At 39.0% G+C, this 14,014-nt stretch overlaps 1 protein-coding gene across 19 annotated transcripts in view; it reads right to left on the minus strand.

Moving 5' to 3' along the window:
* Positions 1-14,014, minus strand: part of LOC127447681 (peripheral plasma membrane protein CASK-like) — a 244,914-nt gene that overhangs the window by 99,471 nt on the left and 131,429 nt on the right. For 18 of the 19 annotated variants that reach the window (XM_051709662.1, XM_051709672.1, XM_051709666.1 and 15 more), the window contains exon 2: positions 13,888-14,000. In XM_051709662.1, the coding sequence (XP_051565622.1) occupies positions 13,888-14,000 (113 nt within the window). Of the gene's footprint in view, positions 1-13,887; positions 14,001-14,014 lie in introns of those variants that run through there. The other variant, XM_051709677.1, reaches the window with a different exon arrangement.

Genomic DNA, 14,014 nt, shown 5'->3' on the forward strand with positions numbered 1-14,014 from the left:
ATTGAAGTATGGGGCAGTTAAAAACACTTGGACCTGATCGCAAGTCCGTAAGTAAACTGTTTCATTCATGAATATTTCAAATGTCATGACTGCTTGATAGTTTATGGTGCTGCTGTGCTTGAGTGCACAGTTTAATTCGGATGCAATGTGTTGGATGTGTGTTGTGTATACCCCGAAATTTAGCTTTATAACATTGTGGAGTTTGTTCATTCTCTTCCAGTTGAGTTTCAAATATATATGGCTGTATTTGAGGGGCTGTACGATGTTAGCCAATCATAACAGTGGACATTTACGTTGAAGGAGACGCTGAGGCCAAAACCGACAGAAGGCCAGAGACAGGGTGGAAAATGATCATATATTACTAAATTATGACTGTTTTGAGTACTTACATTATCAGTGGACCTCAATGAAGATAATACAATTATTAAAAAATAGCATTTCATGACCCCTTTAATGTGTTAAACAAAAAATATTAAATCGCAGAAATTAACACGTTAAATTTCCCAGTACTAATTCTAACACATTAGATGCTCAGATTTCAAAACACAACATGTAGCACTGATGACATCTGACGCTGCCTTTACAACAGAGAAAGCTCTGATGAAGCATTTGATGGATAGGAATCATAATGTGTTTTTAGAAAGAGCAAGTTCAGTTTGAAATCATGCGACAATAAAACAAAATTAATTCTGGGGCCAGTCTATTAAAATTGTCAATAGAGCCCTGCATCAGAGTGTGTTACAGCAAACGTTACATTTCTTCAGCTTTTGGTTGCAGTGACGGAGCATCGCTTTCATGAACCCTTGTGTTTTTCCCAATGTTCTTTCGACACACCATCCCATTAAAAGCAATTAATTTGCAATGTTCTTTGACGCAATGTAAACTTGTGTGGGCATCCTTACACGCAAGCCAAACCTGTGTATGTCGTGGGAGTTAACAAACTAACATGAAATTCACAAAATGTACATAGAAATCGCTGTTAACACGCACACACTTTTTTTTATTTTTTATAAAGGGCAGCCGTAGAGTAAAAGCTGCAGCTAGCGTGTGATTCAGAGGTGATGACAGATTGAAGAGACTGAGTGCGTTTCCCTGCAGAGCAACATCCACACACACAATGCGGCTCTATCATCACCAAAGACAGCTACTGACACACACAAACATATTCACAAATACTACATGCACTTCCCTTGATCTCTCAGCCCCTGGAGAGTTTCATGCTGGGGAGGCAAACAGCAGCAGGCTGGAGGTGCTGAGGTCCAAGTCAACAGTGTTTTAATTAGTACCTGTCCACTAGGGATGTGCACGGATAGTCAACATTCGGTTAACTGTTCGATGTGCCACTATTCGAATACCAAAATCACTATTTGGTTATTCTACACTTGCAACAGAGGTCTTCAACCTGACCCGAACTTGACAGAGTTACAACAAACTTTATCTATAAACTATATTCTATATGTTTTATCTATATTTTGTTTTTCTATATACTGTTAAAGGAATAGTTCAAATTCTCTCATCATTTATTCACCCTCATGCCATCCCAGATGTGTATGACTTTCATTCTTCAGCAGAACACAAATTAAGATTTTTAGAAGAATTTCTCTGCTCTGTATGTCCATACAATGCATGTGAATGGGTGCAAAAATTCTGAAGCTCCAAAAATCATACAAGTCAACATAAAAGTAATCCATGTGACTCCAGTGGTTGGCGGTTAAATACCACCAATATTTGTGTTAGCTGCCTCACAGAAATGTTAACCTGCCTGGGCAGAGCACATATCCAGACAGTGACAGTTTGATTATTTTTGTTTGACTTTAATGGGAGATTTTATCATTTGAAGATCTATGTTTTGTGTAATTATAGCTGACTGTACACTTTATTTGCTGCTACCATATTCTGAGCAGTATCTGAGGATATCCATTGCAATAAACATTCTTTATTCCCACGTCACGACTCCTGACGAAAAAAGATTAACCGTTCGTGAAACCCCAAGGTAAACCGAATGTGAAAAACTGTAACCGTGCACATTCCTACTGTCCACTAAAAATTGTAAGCAGAGCATGAGCATCCATTTCCAATTCATTCTCTATAGAAACTGAGCGTGAAACATACACAGGGGATTGTGGGACTGACGGTGCAAAGTGAGAATGAGAGCATCAAAAAGGTTGGAAATTTTAGACTTAAGAATTTTAGATTGCAAATGAGAGGTGAAAAATGACAGGCAGCACAGCCAGTTGCTGTGAGGTGAAGGCAAGTCAAGGTTGTGATGTCTGTCATAAGCATTTCAATATCTATTGCCAATAATGCTGGAGTTTCTGGAGGTTTGCACTGGAGGTCCTGTGCAAGACTGAAAAACAGCGAAACAGGGCGCAACGGTCAAAGACATAGAAAAAAAATGGAAAACACTGCAAACGCACGCAAAAACATGTTCAGTGTTAAAAGCCCCTAACTCCTCCATTTGTCAGTTACAAACCTGAACCCGGCCCTAAACCCGACGGTTTTTCGGGTCCTGTCAGGTTCAGGTCGGATTGCAGACCTCTACCGTAAGCACAACTACAGACCTAAAAGACAAGTCATTACATTTCATCAAAAGCATTTAGCATCAATTCTGTCTCGATTTATGACTTGTCGCACATGGGAGAACATCCAAAAATCAATACAGCATCTTTTTTCATTCAGTAATTATAATAATAAAAAAAAAAAAAAAAACATCTATCACAATTCCTTGTCAGGTTGTAAGGCGTTGCCATGATGATTCTAATTGCCTGTTTTCTATTTCTGGTCTCGAGATGCCAAGAAAAAAAACTGCCTAAACGAGCGATCCAGAGGAGAACAACAACCATTTAAGTGTTACTTGGAATAAAAATTAATTTCAGGCTCAACTTGTGCAGTTGTTGGCTGTCATAACAACATATTAATGATATCAGCGTAACTAAACCATCGCTTCATGTCATACACACTCAGGTGAGGCACTGTTTATATATATATAAAAAAAAAAAAACGGTCATCTCGACTCTGTGAAGTATCGGCATGTTTTTTGACCATTTTTACAAATGTAATACCTTAATCATTACACAACCCACTAAGAATTTAAGCAGATGCGAGTGAAAACACTGGAGACCGGAAATTGAAAACAGTCATATCGTGGAACACTTCCGCATTCAGGAAAAAGGTGGATAGTGTTTGTTCCTAATCACAAGAATGAACAAAAATAATTGTGATATTTGCCTTAGCCTGTGCCACTAATTAAAAAATAATTAGGTCCAAATGACAATAAGAGAGTGATCAAAATATACTGCAAAAAAATCTAGCATTTCATTACCCAGTGCTTGATCAATGAGATAGTGGCTGAGATGAGAGTATCCAATTTGAAGTCTTGCCAGTTGGGATGCGGATACATCTGGCTTAACCTTTAAGGCATGATAAATGGAAGGATAGCCAGACAAGAACTGGAAAGTCTTCATTCTCTCTCAGTATTTTCTTTGGCTCAATATCTCATCCTTTGGTGGCAGGTTGGCTCATTACAGCAGGCTGCTGAACAGGCTAATTGTCTTTTAAGTGTTGCAATAATTACAAAGCAAGTGAGGCGGTGTTTATCCCACTGCTGACATGGTTACAGAGGTGTGGTTATAGCACAGGCTCCACTGTGCAATATATTCGCTCGAGCCCAGCATTAGATTTAGCTAACCAGACAGGGCTTTTTACTCTTCACCACCAGCACTAATGCAGGAAATTTCAGAGTTGATCCTGTGATGTTACTGATTGGTTCAGAAGACAGGCCTATAGTGGTTATAAAGCACTGACATCAGCAACAAACGTAGCTGTAAGCAAGCGCCCACTTGCTACTTGTTATTTAGTTAACTATGCTATATATTATGGCTACTTTATTTGATATGTGCAAACCAACATTCCAAGAAGTTCAACATATAGTCTGATGTATAACTAACCCCAAGAAAAATATAACGGGATGTTAAAATAATTGCAAATTTTAAAGATTTTTTTTTTTAGGTCAAAACTTGGATATTCTTATGCCACCATTCAACATTTTATGTTACATTTTTTATGCATATTTGGGGAAAAAAGTGCAAATGTGTGAGAAGACGAAATGTGAACACTCAAATATTTTGTTTTTTTTTTATTTTAAAAAAAAGTGCAAATGCAAAACAATCTAAGAATATAAGTCAATAACTTGCTTAATTTATAAAGATATCCATATCATCTGTCCAGCTAGACTGCAAGGGTTTTTGAGTATTGATAAACATGGTGAAACCAAGGTACACCATTGCCTTAAAATTACTCTTTTTACTGACACAAATGTGTCTATGCTCTACTCCAGTTGTTTCCAAACTGGGGTACGTATACCCCTGGGGGTACACGAGGTGACAGAGGGGGTACACGAACAAAATGCTGAGATTTACCATTAATTTAACTCCACCTAACTCTAAGGATACGTTTACACGACAAAGATGTACTAAAAACAGAAAAGTTTTCCTTTGCGTTTTTGAAAAGTTTCACATATCCCCGTTCACACGGATCCGCGAAAACGACTAAAAATGCTGTATTATGTGTGCCAGGCCAGTAGTTGCCAATGTCACTTTGTAAAGAAACACTACGCGCCTGCGCACATAAGCATTCTTCCACAGAGCGGTGAATACAAACAATGAAGATGGTGATTGCTGGTCGTAGTAGTGATGCAGTAAATCTACACTTTGCTGGAGAAGCGTCAATAAACTCAAAATCCTGAGCAGCACAAACACAGTCCTGCAGTCCACCATTGTAGTTTTGATTGTCTCACGCGCATGCCTACAGACTGAACATGTAATACGCGTGCGCATGACGTCATCGTTTTCACAAATTCACGTTTTTGTATGTTTACACTGAGATGATAATGGCATCGTTTTCAAAAACGTGCACTTTGAAACCCGTTTTCAAAAGTTTGCGTTTTCAGGCCCCAAAATGCCGTTGTCGTGTAAACGAACAGCCAAAACGCATAAAAAGTTTTCCGTTTTTAGTTGAAAACGTTGTCGTGTAAACGGCCCCTAAAATAACATTCAAATCAAGTTAATAAACTTGTGCCCCCTCTAGTGTACAAACAGCAAAATGGTAGTGTCATAAAGGTCAAATACATGACATCCAATCAAATTACCCCATCTTTTGCGGTCAAAACTGCATCCACTCAAGCATCATGCTTAAGTGCGCATCTTACCGCATGTCATTTATTGCCAGCACATGGCTAGGTGATGAAGCAAAGTAATAGCTAGTAAGACTAAAATGGATAAGTGGCTACAAAGAACTCGGCCCACAACCGCATCGGCAACCACAGAAATAACCTCTACTCCCAGCAACGCTGCTGCTCCACAGTCCTCTGACAGCAGTACCCCAAGTCCCTCTAACAGCGCATCAGTAGCAAGCATGAGTGCACCCACTGCTACAAGCCAGTTCACACCGTGACTGACAGCGATGTATCCGAAGTTAAAACGCTACCTCATCTTCACCAGCAATTCACAGAAAGACCATCAAAGAGGTGCAAATATGATGAGAAATATATTTCTTTGGGTTTTACATACATTGGCAGTGAAGAAAATCCCCAGCCACAGTGTGTTATGTGCAAAAGTACTCTCTCATAACGGCATGAAACCAGCATTTTTGCACAAGCATTTAGAAACAAAGCATGCTACTTTTATAGCATGCTATAAAAAACGAGAGTTTTTTGGAAAGACGTTTAAGACAACTCAGGAGTAGTAAGTCCCTTATAACAGCATCAGAAAACCTAAACAGGAAGGGTCTGAAAGCATCCTACATGGTCAGTTAGAGAGTAGCTAAGACAGGCAAACTACTGTTGTGGAGGACTTGATTCTTCCTGCTGTGGCTGGTATAGCTGGTGCAATGCTTGGGGATAAAGCCAAAAAAACAATACAGAGGATGCCATCGTCAGACAACACTCTTTCTCATTGCATCGCTGATATGGCAGAAGATGTTTTAAAACAACTATTGCTTCGCATAGAAGCCAGTGAATTCTACACTTTACAGACTGATGAATCAACTGATGTAGCTGGTTTAGCTCAACTGCTGGTATATGTCCAGTACATTCACAAAGGTACAATTATGGAAGATGTACTTTTCTGCAGACCGTTGGAAGGCAGGGCAACTGGGGAGGACATTTTTAATTTCTTAGATAGCATTGTAACGTCACATGGACTTTTGTGGACAAAATGTGTGGGCATCTGTACTGATGGAGCAAAAGCCATGACAGAGAAGCATAGTGGAGTGATAACAGAGAGGCGCTGGCCACCAAGGGAATGCCTGACTGTCTGAAGGAAGTTTTGGACAATGCTGTAAGAACTGTTAACTTTGTTAAGGCAAGGCCCTCGATTGCTTGTTTGTTTTCTACATTGTGCAGTGAAATGGGCAGTGACCACGTCATGCTATTACTCGATACTGATGTGCGATGGTTGTCCAGGGGAAAGGTACTAACGCGACTGTTTGAATTGAGGGACGAATTTAAAGTCTTTTTTTTTATTTTTATCGGCTATCCTTTTGAATCACAATACTGGCCTACCTGGGTGATGTTTTTCCCCATCTGAATGAGCTGAACCTCGAATTACAAGTAATTTCCACAACCATATTCAACGTGCAGGACAAAATTGAGGCAATGATTAGGAAGTTGACTCTCTGGTCTACCTGCATTAAGGAGAAAAACACAGAGGCCTTTTTGTCATTGGATGATTTTTTATTAGCAAATGAGCTCAGCCTTACTGACAGAGTCATGTGTGACATAATAAAACACCTTTCTGAGCTGGCAGCGCAATTGTGCAGATACTTCCCTGAGATGGACAATGCAAACAACTGGATTCACCATCTATTCTCCACAGCACACTTGATCATTTCTGAGCGAGAGAGTCTCATTGAAATCTCTACAAGTGGCTCTTTGAAAATTGACTTCACACAAAAGTCACTGCAAGATTTCTGGATAGCCTTGCGTGCAGAGTATCCTACCTTGGCAAATCACGCTGTAAAGACATTAATGCCCTTCGCTAAAACGTACCTTTGTGATAGTGGGTTCTCAGCACTTACTAGCATGAAGAACAAATATAGAGACAGACTGTGTGTAGAGAACAATTTAAGACTCAAACTCTCTCCAATACAACCAAACATTGCAGAGTTATGCAAGTCATATAAAAGCACACCCAACTCATTAATCGGTGTAATTTCTTCAAAATATATATGATTGGTTGTATACAAATGACATGTTTGATAAAAGGGAGTTATTTTACAAAGTTAAATGTGTTACATGTGCACATTTTCAAAATACATTGTGTGACTATAGTCCAAGTGTGAGAGAGAGGGTACGCAGAAGGATGTTAAATGCCTGGGGGGTTACGCCACTGTAAAAAGTTTGGGAACCACTGCTCAACTCTTATTTCTATGGTTCTAAAATTAGGTAAACCAGAAAGTTCTTCTTGTACAAAGCACCAAAATCCATCGAATATAAATGAGAAAAAAAGTGCATAAAAGATTGCAAAATGTCACAATTTTGAATTGAAATATACTAAACACACAAAAGAAAATTAAAATGTTATCATTTCAAGTCAAGACTCAATCCTTTCTTGACCCAGGTAACGATATAACATCATACATCATATATACAGTATATTTTTTAAATGGTATACATTTTAGCATTAACCATAAAGTACCTGGAAGAGCTGCATTTGCATTTCTGAATTTTAATTCAAACAATCCTTGAAATAAAAACGTTTACCCCATCAGTACACCTGCAAGAAGTAGTAACTTTTAAAAATAGCAAAATACTTTGAAGAACAACTTTTGTTTCCAAGAGATCTCAGAGAGAAGAGCTTCAAACCAACCATTCTGATCTCATCCTCAGAGTAAAAAACAGTTCACCCTGTCTAACAGCCTCTGCAGCTTTGTGAACGAATCATTTCATGATTCACTGTCTTTTAAATTATTATTGTGGATTTCCCACAGGCTGTTTAGAGGCTTTCCTCTCTGTAAATATCCTGAATAAAACAGCTTTGAAAAAATATACAAAACAATCTTTTCAAAAATAGTTTTAAAGAAGGGTAACTAAATGGAGAGGTAACAGTAACCTCGAAATAACCTCTTGAGGCCTTTCAGAGTGCAAGAGGTCAGCAGCAGTGATGCTTATAATAGTTACGATGCTTAACGCTTGACTGTTTGTGTGTGCAATGTTGGAGTCTTTGGGACCTCCCGCAGGGAAGACAATAAAGGATCCCTTCTCTCGTTGTGCCTCTAAGAGGGCGCATTTCCTCTTGGTCTAGACAGATTGCTTGAGCCTTTTTTCCAGATCAAGAAGATCCCGCTAAACTTCGATTGCAACCCCTGGATGATTACTACCTTCTCAAAGCACCTGCTGAAGAACACACATGGCGAACGACAGGGGGTTACTGAACGGTCAGAATTCTTACTGAGAAAGGCACTGTGTTGTTTAGCAGCCACGCAGTGCATGATGTGTGTGTGTGGGGGGGGGGGGGGGGATTTCAGCTATTCCAGTACTGGAGGCAAATAGCCACGTGAACACATCACTCAGCTTTGTAGTAGATGGAATAAAAATGAGCAACTTCAACAGTCCCAGGCACTCTGCAAAGATGTAAACACAGAAAACATGATGAACAGGAGAAATGGATGTTCTTTAAAGACAGGAAGAACAAAAACAAAAAAGGAATGGTCTACACTACATGTGTCAAGTGTGAATTATGTATTACGTTTTTTCACAATATATTAGGGCTAGGCGATACGTAAAAAATATTTTATAGATCATCGCGTGGGCTTTCCTTAGTGTTTTAAGGTAAGAGCTACAATGCTGTGTGAAAGCATCCATAGCTTAGTGTATTTATGTCATAAGTGCAGCTACAACACCAGGTTTCCCAAACGAACCGGTGGTTTGATGGGGAACTCCAGGGGGTTTATGAGAGAGTGAAGAGTTTTAAAAACATTGATGGATAATTTCAAATGTTGTCCATCATTTAACAAATAAAAAGAAAGAACACAACTTAAACCAAGCACATCAATTTCCTTTTAACCATCCTTGTGTCTATGTGGCTTTACTTCCCTTCTCCCTGCATGCGTGAGACATTTTTAGACTGGATTTAAGCAAACAAAACGTATGTGTGTTTATAGCAATGTCAGAAATGAACTATTACATTAAGGGACCCCTAGATTTGATTTTCAGGGGCATTTTTATCTTTATGATTTTCGAACCATTTAAAAACAAACTGTCTCATCCAAATGTCAAATACATCTACTTAATCAATTCCTTAATAAAAATTCTCAAGATTGAGAATTTATTACCTCTTACTCTTAGACCCTGGCCCTAACCACAGAATCGTTTATATTGAGTTTGGAAAGGATTTCTCACAGGCAGCTCAAGTAATCTTAAAGGAATATTCAGAGTTCAATACAAGTTAAGCTCAATCAGCAGCATTCGTTGCATAATGTTAACCACAAAAATGTATTTAGACTTGCCCCTCTATTTCTTTAAAAAAAAAAAAAGAAAAAAAGCACAGATGATGTTACAGCCAGTGACTTACAATGGAGGTGAATGTGGCCAATTTTGAGAGGGTTTAAAGGCAGAAATGTGAAACCAAAAATTTTACATAATCACAAATGAATTCTTCTTTTAAAACTTGTGTATTATGTGAGCTGTGAAGTTGATTAAATTGTAATTTTTACAGTCATTTTAAGGTCTGTTGACATTACATTGTCATGGCAACAAAGTGGTAAAATAGGCTATAACTTTACACAGAAAAGGTTAGTAAGTGATTTTATCACGCTAAAATCATGTTTACACATATTGTTGAAGTCATAAGTTTAGAAACACCTTAGCCAAATACATTTAAACTCAGTTTTTCACAATTCCTGACATTTAATCATAGAAAACATTCCCTGTCTTAGGTCAGTTAGGATCACTACTTTATTTTAAGAATGTGAAATGTCAGAATAATAGTAGAGAGGTTGATTTATTTCAGCTTTTATTTCTTTCATCAAATGTTTTGGGTAGCCTTCCACAAGCTTTTCAAAATAAGTTGCTGGAATCTTGGCCCATTCCTCCAGACAGAACTGGTGTAACTGTGTCAAGTTTGTAGGCCCCCTTGCTCGCACACGCTTTTTCAGTTCTGCCCACAAAGTTTCTATCGGATTGATGTCAGGGCTTTGTGATGGCCACTTCAATACCTTGACTTTGTTGTCCTTAAGCAATTTTGCCACAAATTTGGAGGTATGCTTGGGGTTATTGTCCATTTTGAAGACCCATTTGTGACCGAGCTTTAACTTCCTGGCTGATGTCTTGAGATGTTGCTTCAATATTTCCACATAATTTTCCTTCCTCATGATGCCATCTATTTTGTGAAGTGCACCAGTCCCTCCTGCAGCAAAGCACCCCCACAACATGATGTGAAAAAATTCAATTCCATTCACTTCCACTGTAAGGGTCTCACAGTAACCCAGATTTTTGTTTTTTATAAAGAAGGGGCAAGTCAAAATTCATTTTTGTGGTAATCAATATTATGCCACAAATGCTCTCAATTGGGCTTAACTTGTATTGAACCTGGAATATTCCTTTAAGGTGTTACAGAAACACAGATGATGGTTTAGTTTCCCCCTGCAGATGTCTAGACAACACAAAACTGTACATTTAGGGAACAACAGCATTCCAGTGTAAAACCACATTGGCTTATACAAACAAATTTATACAGCCTTCAGACGTGTTTTTACCCATTCATGACTGCTGCTCAATAATACATAGAGTCTATATCAGGGGTCGGCAACCTTTTTGACATGGAGTGCCAATTTTTTATTTTCCTAGTTAATGGCTGTGCCGACGTCCCCCTTTAATGTAATTTTGAGTGTGACTGGTTTTAGGAGGGTGTACCTGATGCTGTGTTGGAAATCTCAAGGATTAATAGTGGTCTTTTCCTTATTACATCACGTGTTGTTCTGAAAGCAAAAAGAAACAAAGGAAACACGGAATGTAGGCTGTCATCCTCATAGCCTGGCCGAGGCAAAGCGGGCGTGTTTACTCGCATGATTAACCAAACGTGAAGCGCTGCCGGCTCGTGATGCGCTAATGACTTGCACGCACTGCACGAGTCTGATGGGTATACTGCAGTCTCGTCACATTTTAACTTTTTGTTTAGTCTCCAATTCAGCTCATGAAAACATGCTGCGTGATCATGAGGAAGGATTACATTAAGATGTAGATTGGAATGCAGGTGCGGAATTTCATCTAAATAAAATAGTCTAGTCCTCTCTCCCTGTTTCTGGCGTGCCAGTGATTACCCCTCTGCGTGCCAATGCTGGCACACGCACCATAGGTTGCTGACCCCATGTCTATATAATATAGATATATAATGTAAAGTTTCTTACATACAGATGTAAACACTTTGCTAACGCTAGAATCCCTTTTATGCCTTTCCACCAACATTTATACATACAGTAGTACAGTAGAGATTTGCTAGCATCCTTTTTCAAAGCTATATAAAATTTCCACAACAGGTGCTCTTTTAGAGATGCAGAGATCTCTGCAGAGATTCCACAGATTTGGGTGCAAGAGGATCATAATGACGGTAAAAGCAGAGGTCTGAAGTTGGACTGGAATGAAGTGGGGAAATGCTGGTACTCTTGGGGGCTGTTCACACTGATGTTTTTGAATCCATCTGCGCTGTTATGCAACAGTTTTCTGCAGTAAGCATGTGCAAGATGGACGTCTTTGACCATTCTCATGAAACGCAAATTTTTTTAGACTCTGTATCAGGTTAGAAAGACTGTTAACTTTAAAAAAAAAAAAAATGTCCAAGAAAACCTACATTCTTTTCTATCCGTTGCAATGCATCAGCTTTTTTTGCACAGCTTTTTTCAAGAGCAATATGTTCTGCCTGAACAGCCCCTTAAACTGTATCTTAACCAGGCATGACACAATTAAGTTTTTTGTTTTTTTGGACACTTGTTACTTTGTGCCTGGTTAGGACACTGTGTTAGAAGTCCAGGCAGATTTTTTAAAGTTGGAACAGAATATGAATGCTGCATTTCAGTTGTACAGAAAACACTAAGAATTATCTTTTTATTTTATTTTTTTTTGGTTTCTGGGTATAAAAGTGGATGCTGTTGGTGTGCTTTTGGGATGTGTGTGTGTGCGCACGCGCTCGCAACATAAATAAACAATAGGGAGGCAAAGCTCATTGAGTTGCTTCTTCACTTCACAAGAGTAATTGACGTTTTTAAAAGCTAATACAGTGACAAAACTGTAGTAAACATTTTAATCACAGCCTCATGTCTTTTAACAGCATATTCTGGAAAAACTATTATGAGTGTGTTCACTCCCACAAAGGTGGAAAACAGATGGGAGGTAGGCAGAGTGTTTGCAGAGACTGTGTGAGTGCCAGTGAAACTCAGGAGAGGATAAGACCAATGTTTTACAGTGGACTGAGATAATACAAAGCCACAGGCAAAGAACTCTCTCTCTCTCTCTCTCTCTCTCTCTCTCTCTCTCTCTCACACACACACACACACACACACACACACACACATCCTGCATGCATCCATCCTGCTAAAAGAACATCTGTGGTTTCACTCTCCCTTTGGAGAATTCTTGTTGAAACTGTACAGCTACTATGTGTTTCCATTCTTACATCTTGTGACTATGAGGAAGTGGTAAATTACAATAACTCTCTCTGTCAACTACAATTTCACTTGCTGAAAGACCACTGAGTCCTCTCGTTGATTCCAATGTTGCACGCTCTACTGCTCAGTACAGGTAGAGTCTTACTTGATTGTGTTTGATTCTTAAGCTAATGGCAATAGGCTGTCACAATGAAATGAACATTGCAGCCTTTATTAAGGTGAATTAAACCCAATACATTCTGTTCATATACAGCATATGCATCAATAACTATTTCAGCAGCATTTCAAGGCACATTCCCAAAACGAAGGCTGTTCCAAAAGGTAGGCATCATAATTTCCTGACAAAAGGTCCTGAATAAGTGTTGAGTCTTCTAAGAATTCAGTGCTTATTCACAGGGTATAAAATTAGCACCCACCTAATGCGGGCACTTATTGTGCAGTGACGGGTAATTTTGGTCATATATCCAACAACCTGTAAGACGTCTCAGAGTGACATATGAAAAGAAATGCCTGATTCTCAGTGTTTTCAGAGGTTCAGTGGCACTCTGCTGCTCACGTACAGTGCAAGCGCTTCTCACTGAACACAAGCATGTGAAGAGTTTTCACACTTTCTTCTCTGTCAGTTGTGTGGGAACAGCTGGCTAGAATAGTGTTGTTTATGTGACTGTGGAAAATGATCTCTGACCATCTCAGGAGGTGCCCTTAGTTTAGTTAGCATTATTTCCATGGAGCAGTTTGTGTTTTACATGCATTGTGAACCCAATTCTGCAGATTCACTGTATTTTGACATTATAATTCCAGATATCTGTTGCTGTATACGTTACCGTACAAAGCAAAGGGTTTACGATGACATTGGGACTTCAGGTCATGTGTAGTCATAATAATTCAGAACAGCCTCAGAGATGGTGCTTAAACAGGAAGTCTCTCTTCTGTGCATGTCTACTTTTTAGCCTCTATGTGTATGTTACGAATCTACCATTATGATATACTGTATATACTGTATCATTATGATATATATACTGTACAGTAGAAATATATAATCTACACAGTATATGAAAAATCTAAGTAGCTTGTTAAAAATCAAAGTGGCTGGTAAAATTGGGCATGCACCAGCCACAATTTCATACCCTGCCTATTCATGAGAAAACACTGAGCTCCAAAAAGGCCATAGCTGATGAAATCTCCACATAATCACCATGTAATGAGGATAATTGTGATTGAGTGTCTTACCTTCTGTGCTGAGGCCGGGACTGGAGGTGAATTTGGCCACATCCACAATTTTCACAGCAAACTGCTGGCCCGTCTCCCTGTTGATGCATCGTCGTACCACGCTAAATGGCCCCCTGGAAAGTAAATA

Source organism: Myxocyprinus asiaticus, chromosome 11, assembly GCF_019703515.2.
Source record: "Myxocyprinus asiaticus isolate MX2 ecotype Aquarium Trade chromosome 11, UBuf_Myxa_2, whole genome shotgun sequence".
NCBI lineage: Eukaryota > Metazoa > Chordata > Actinopteri > Cypriniformes > Catostomidae > Myxocyprinus > Myxocyprinus asiaticus.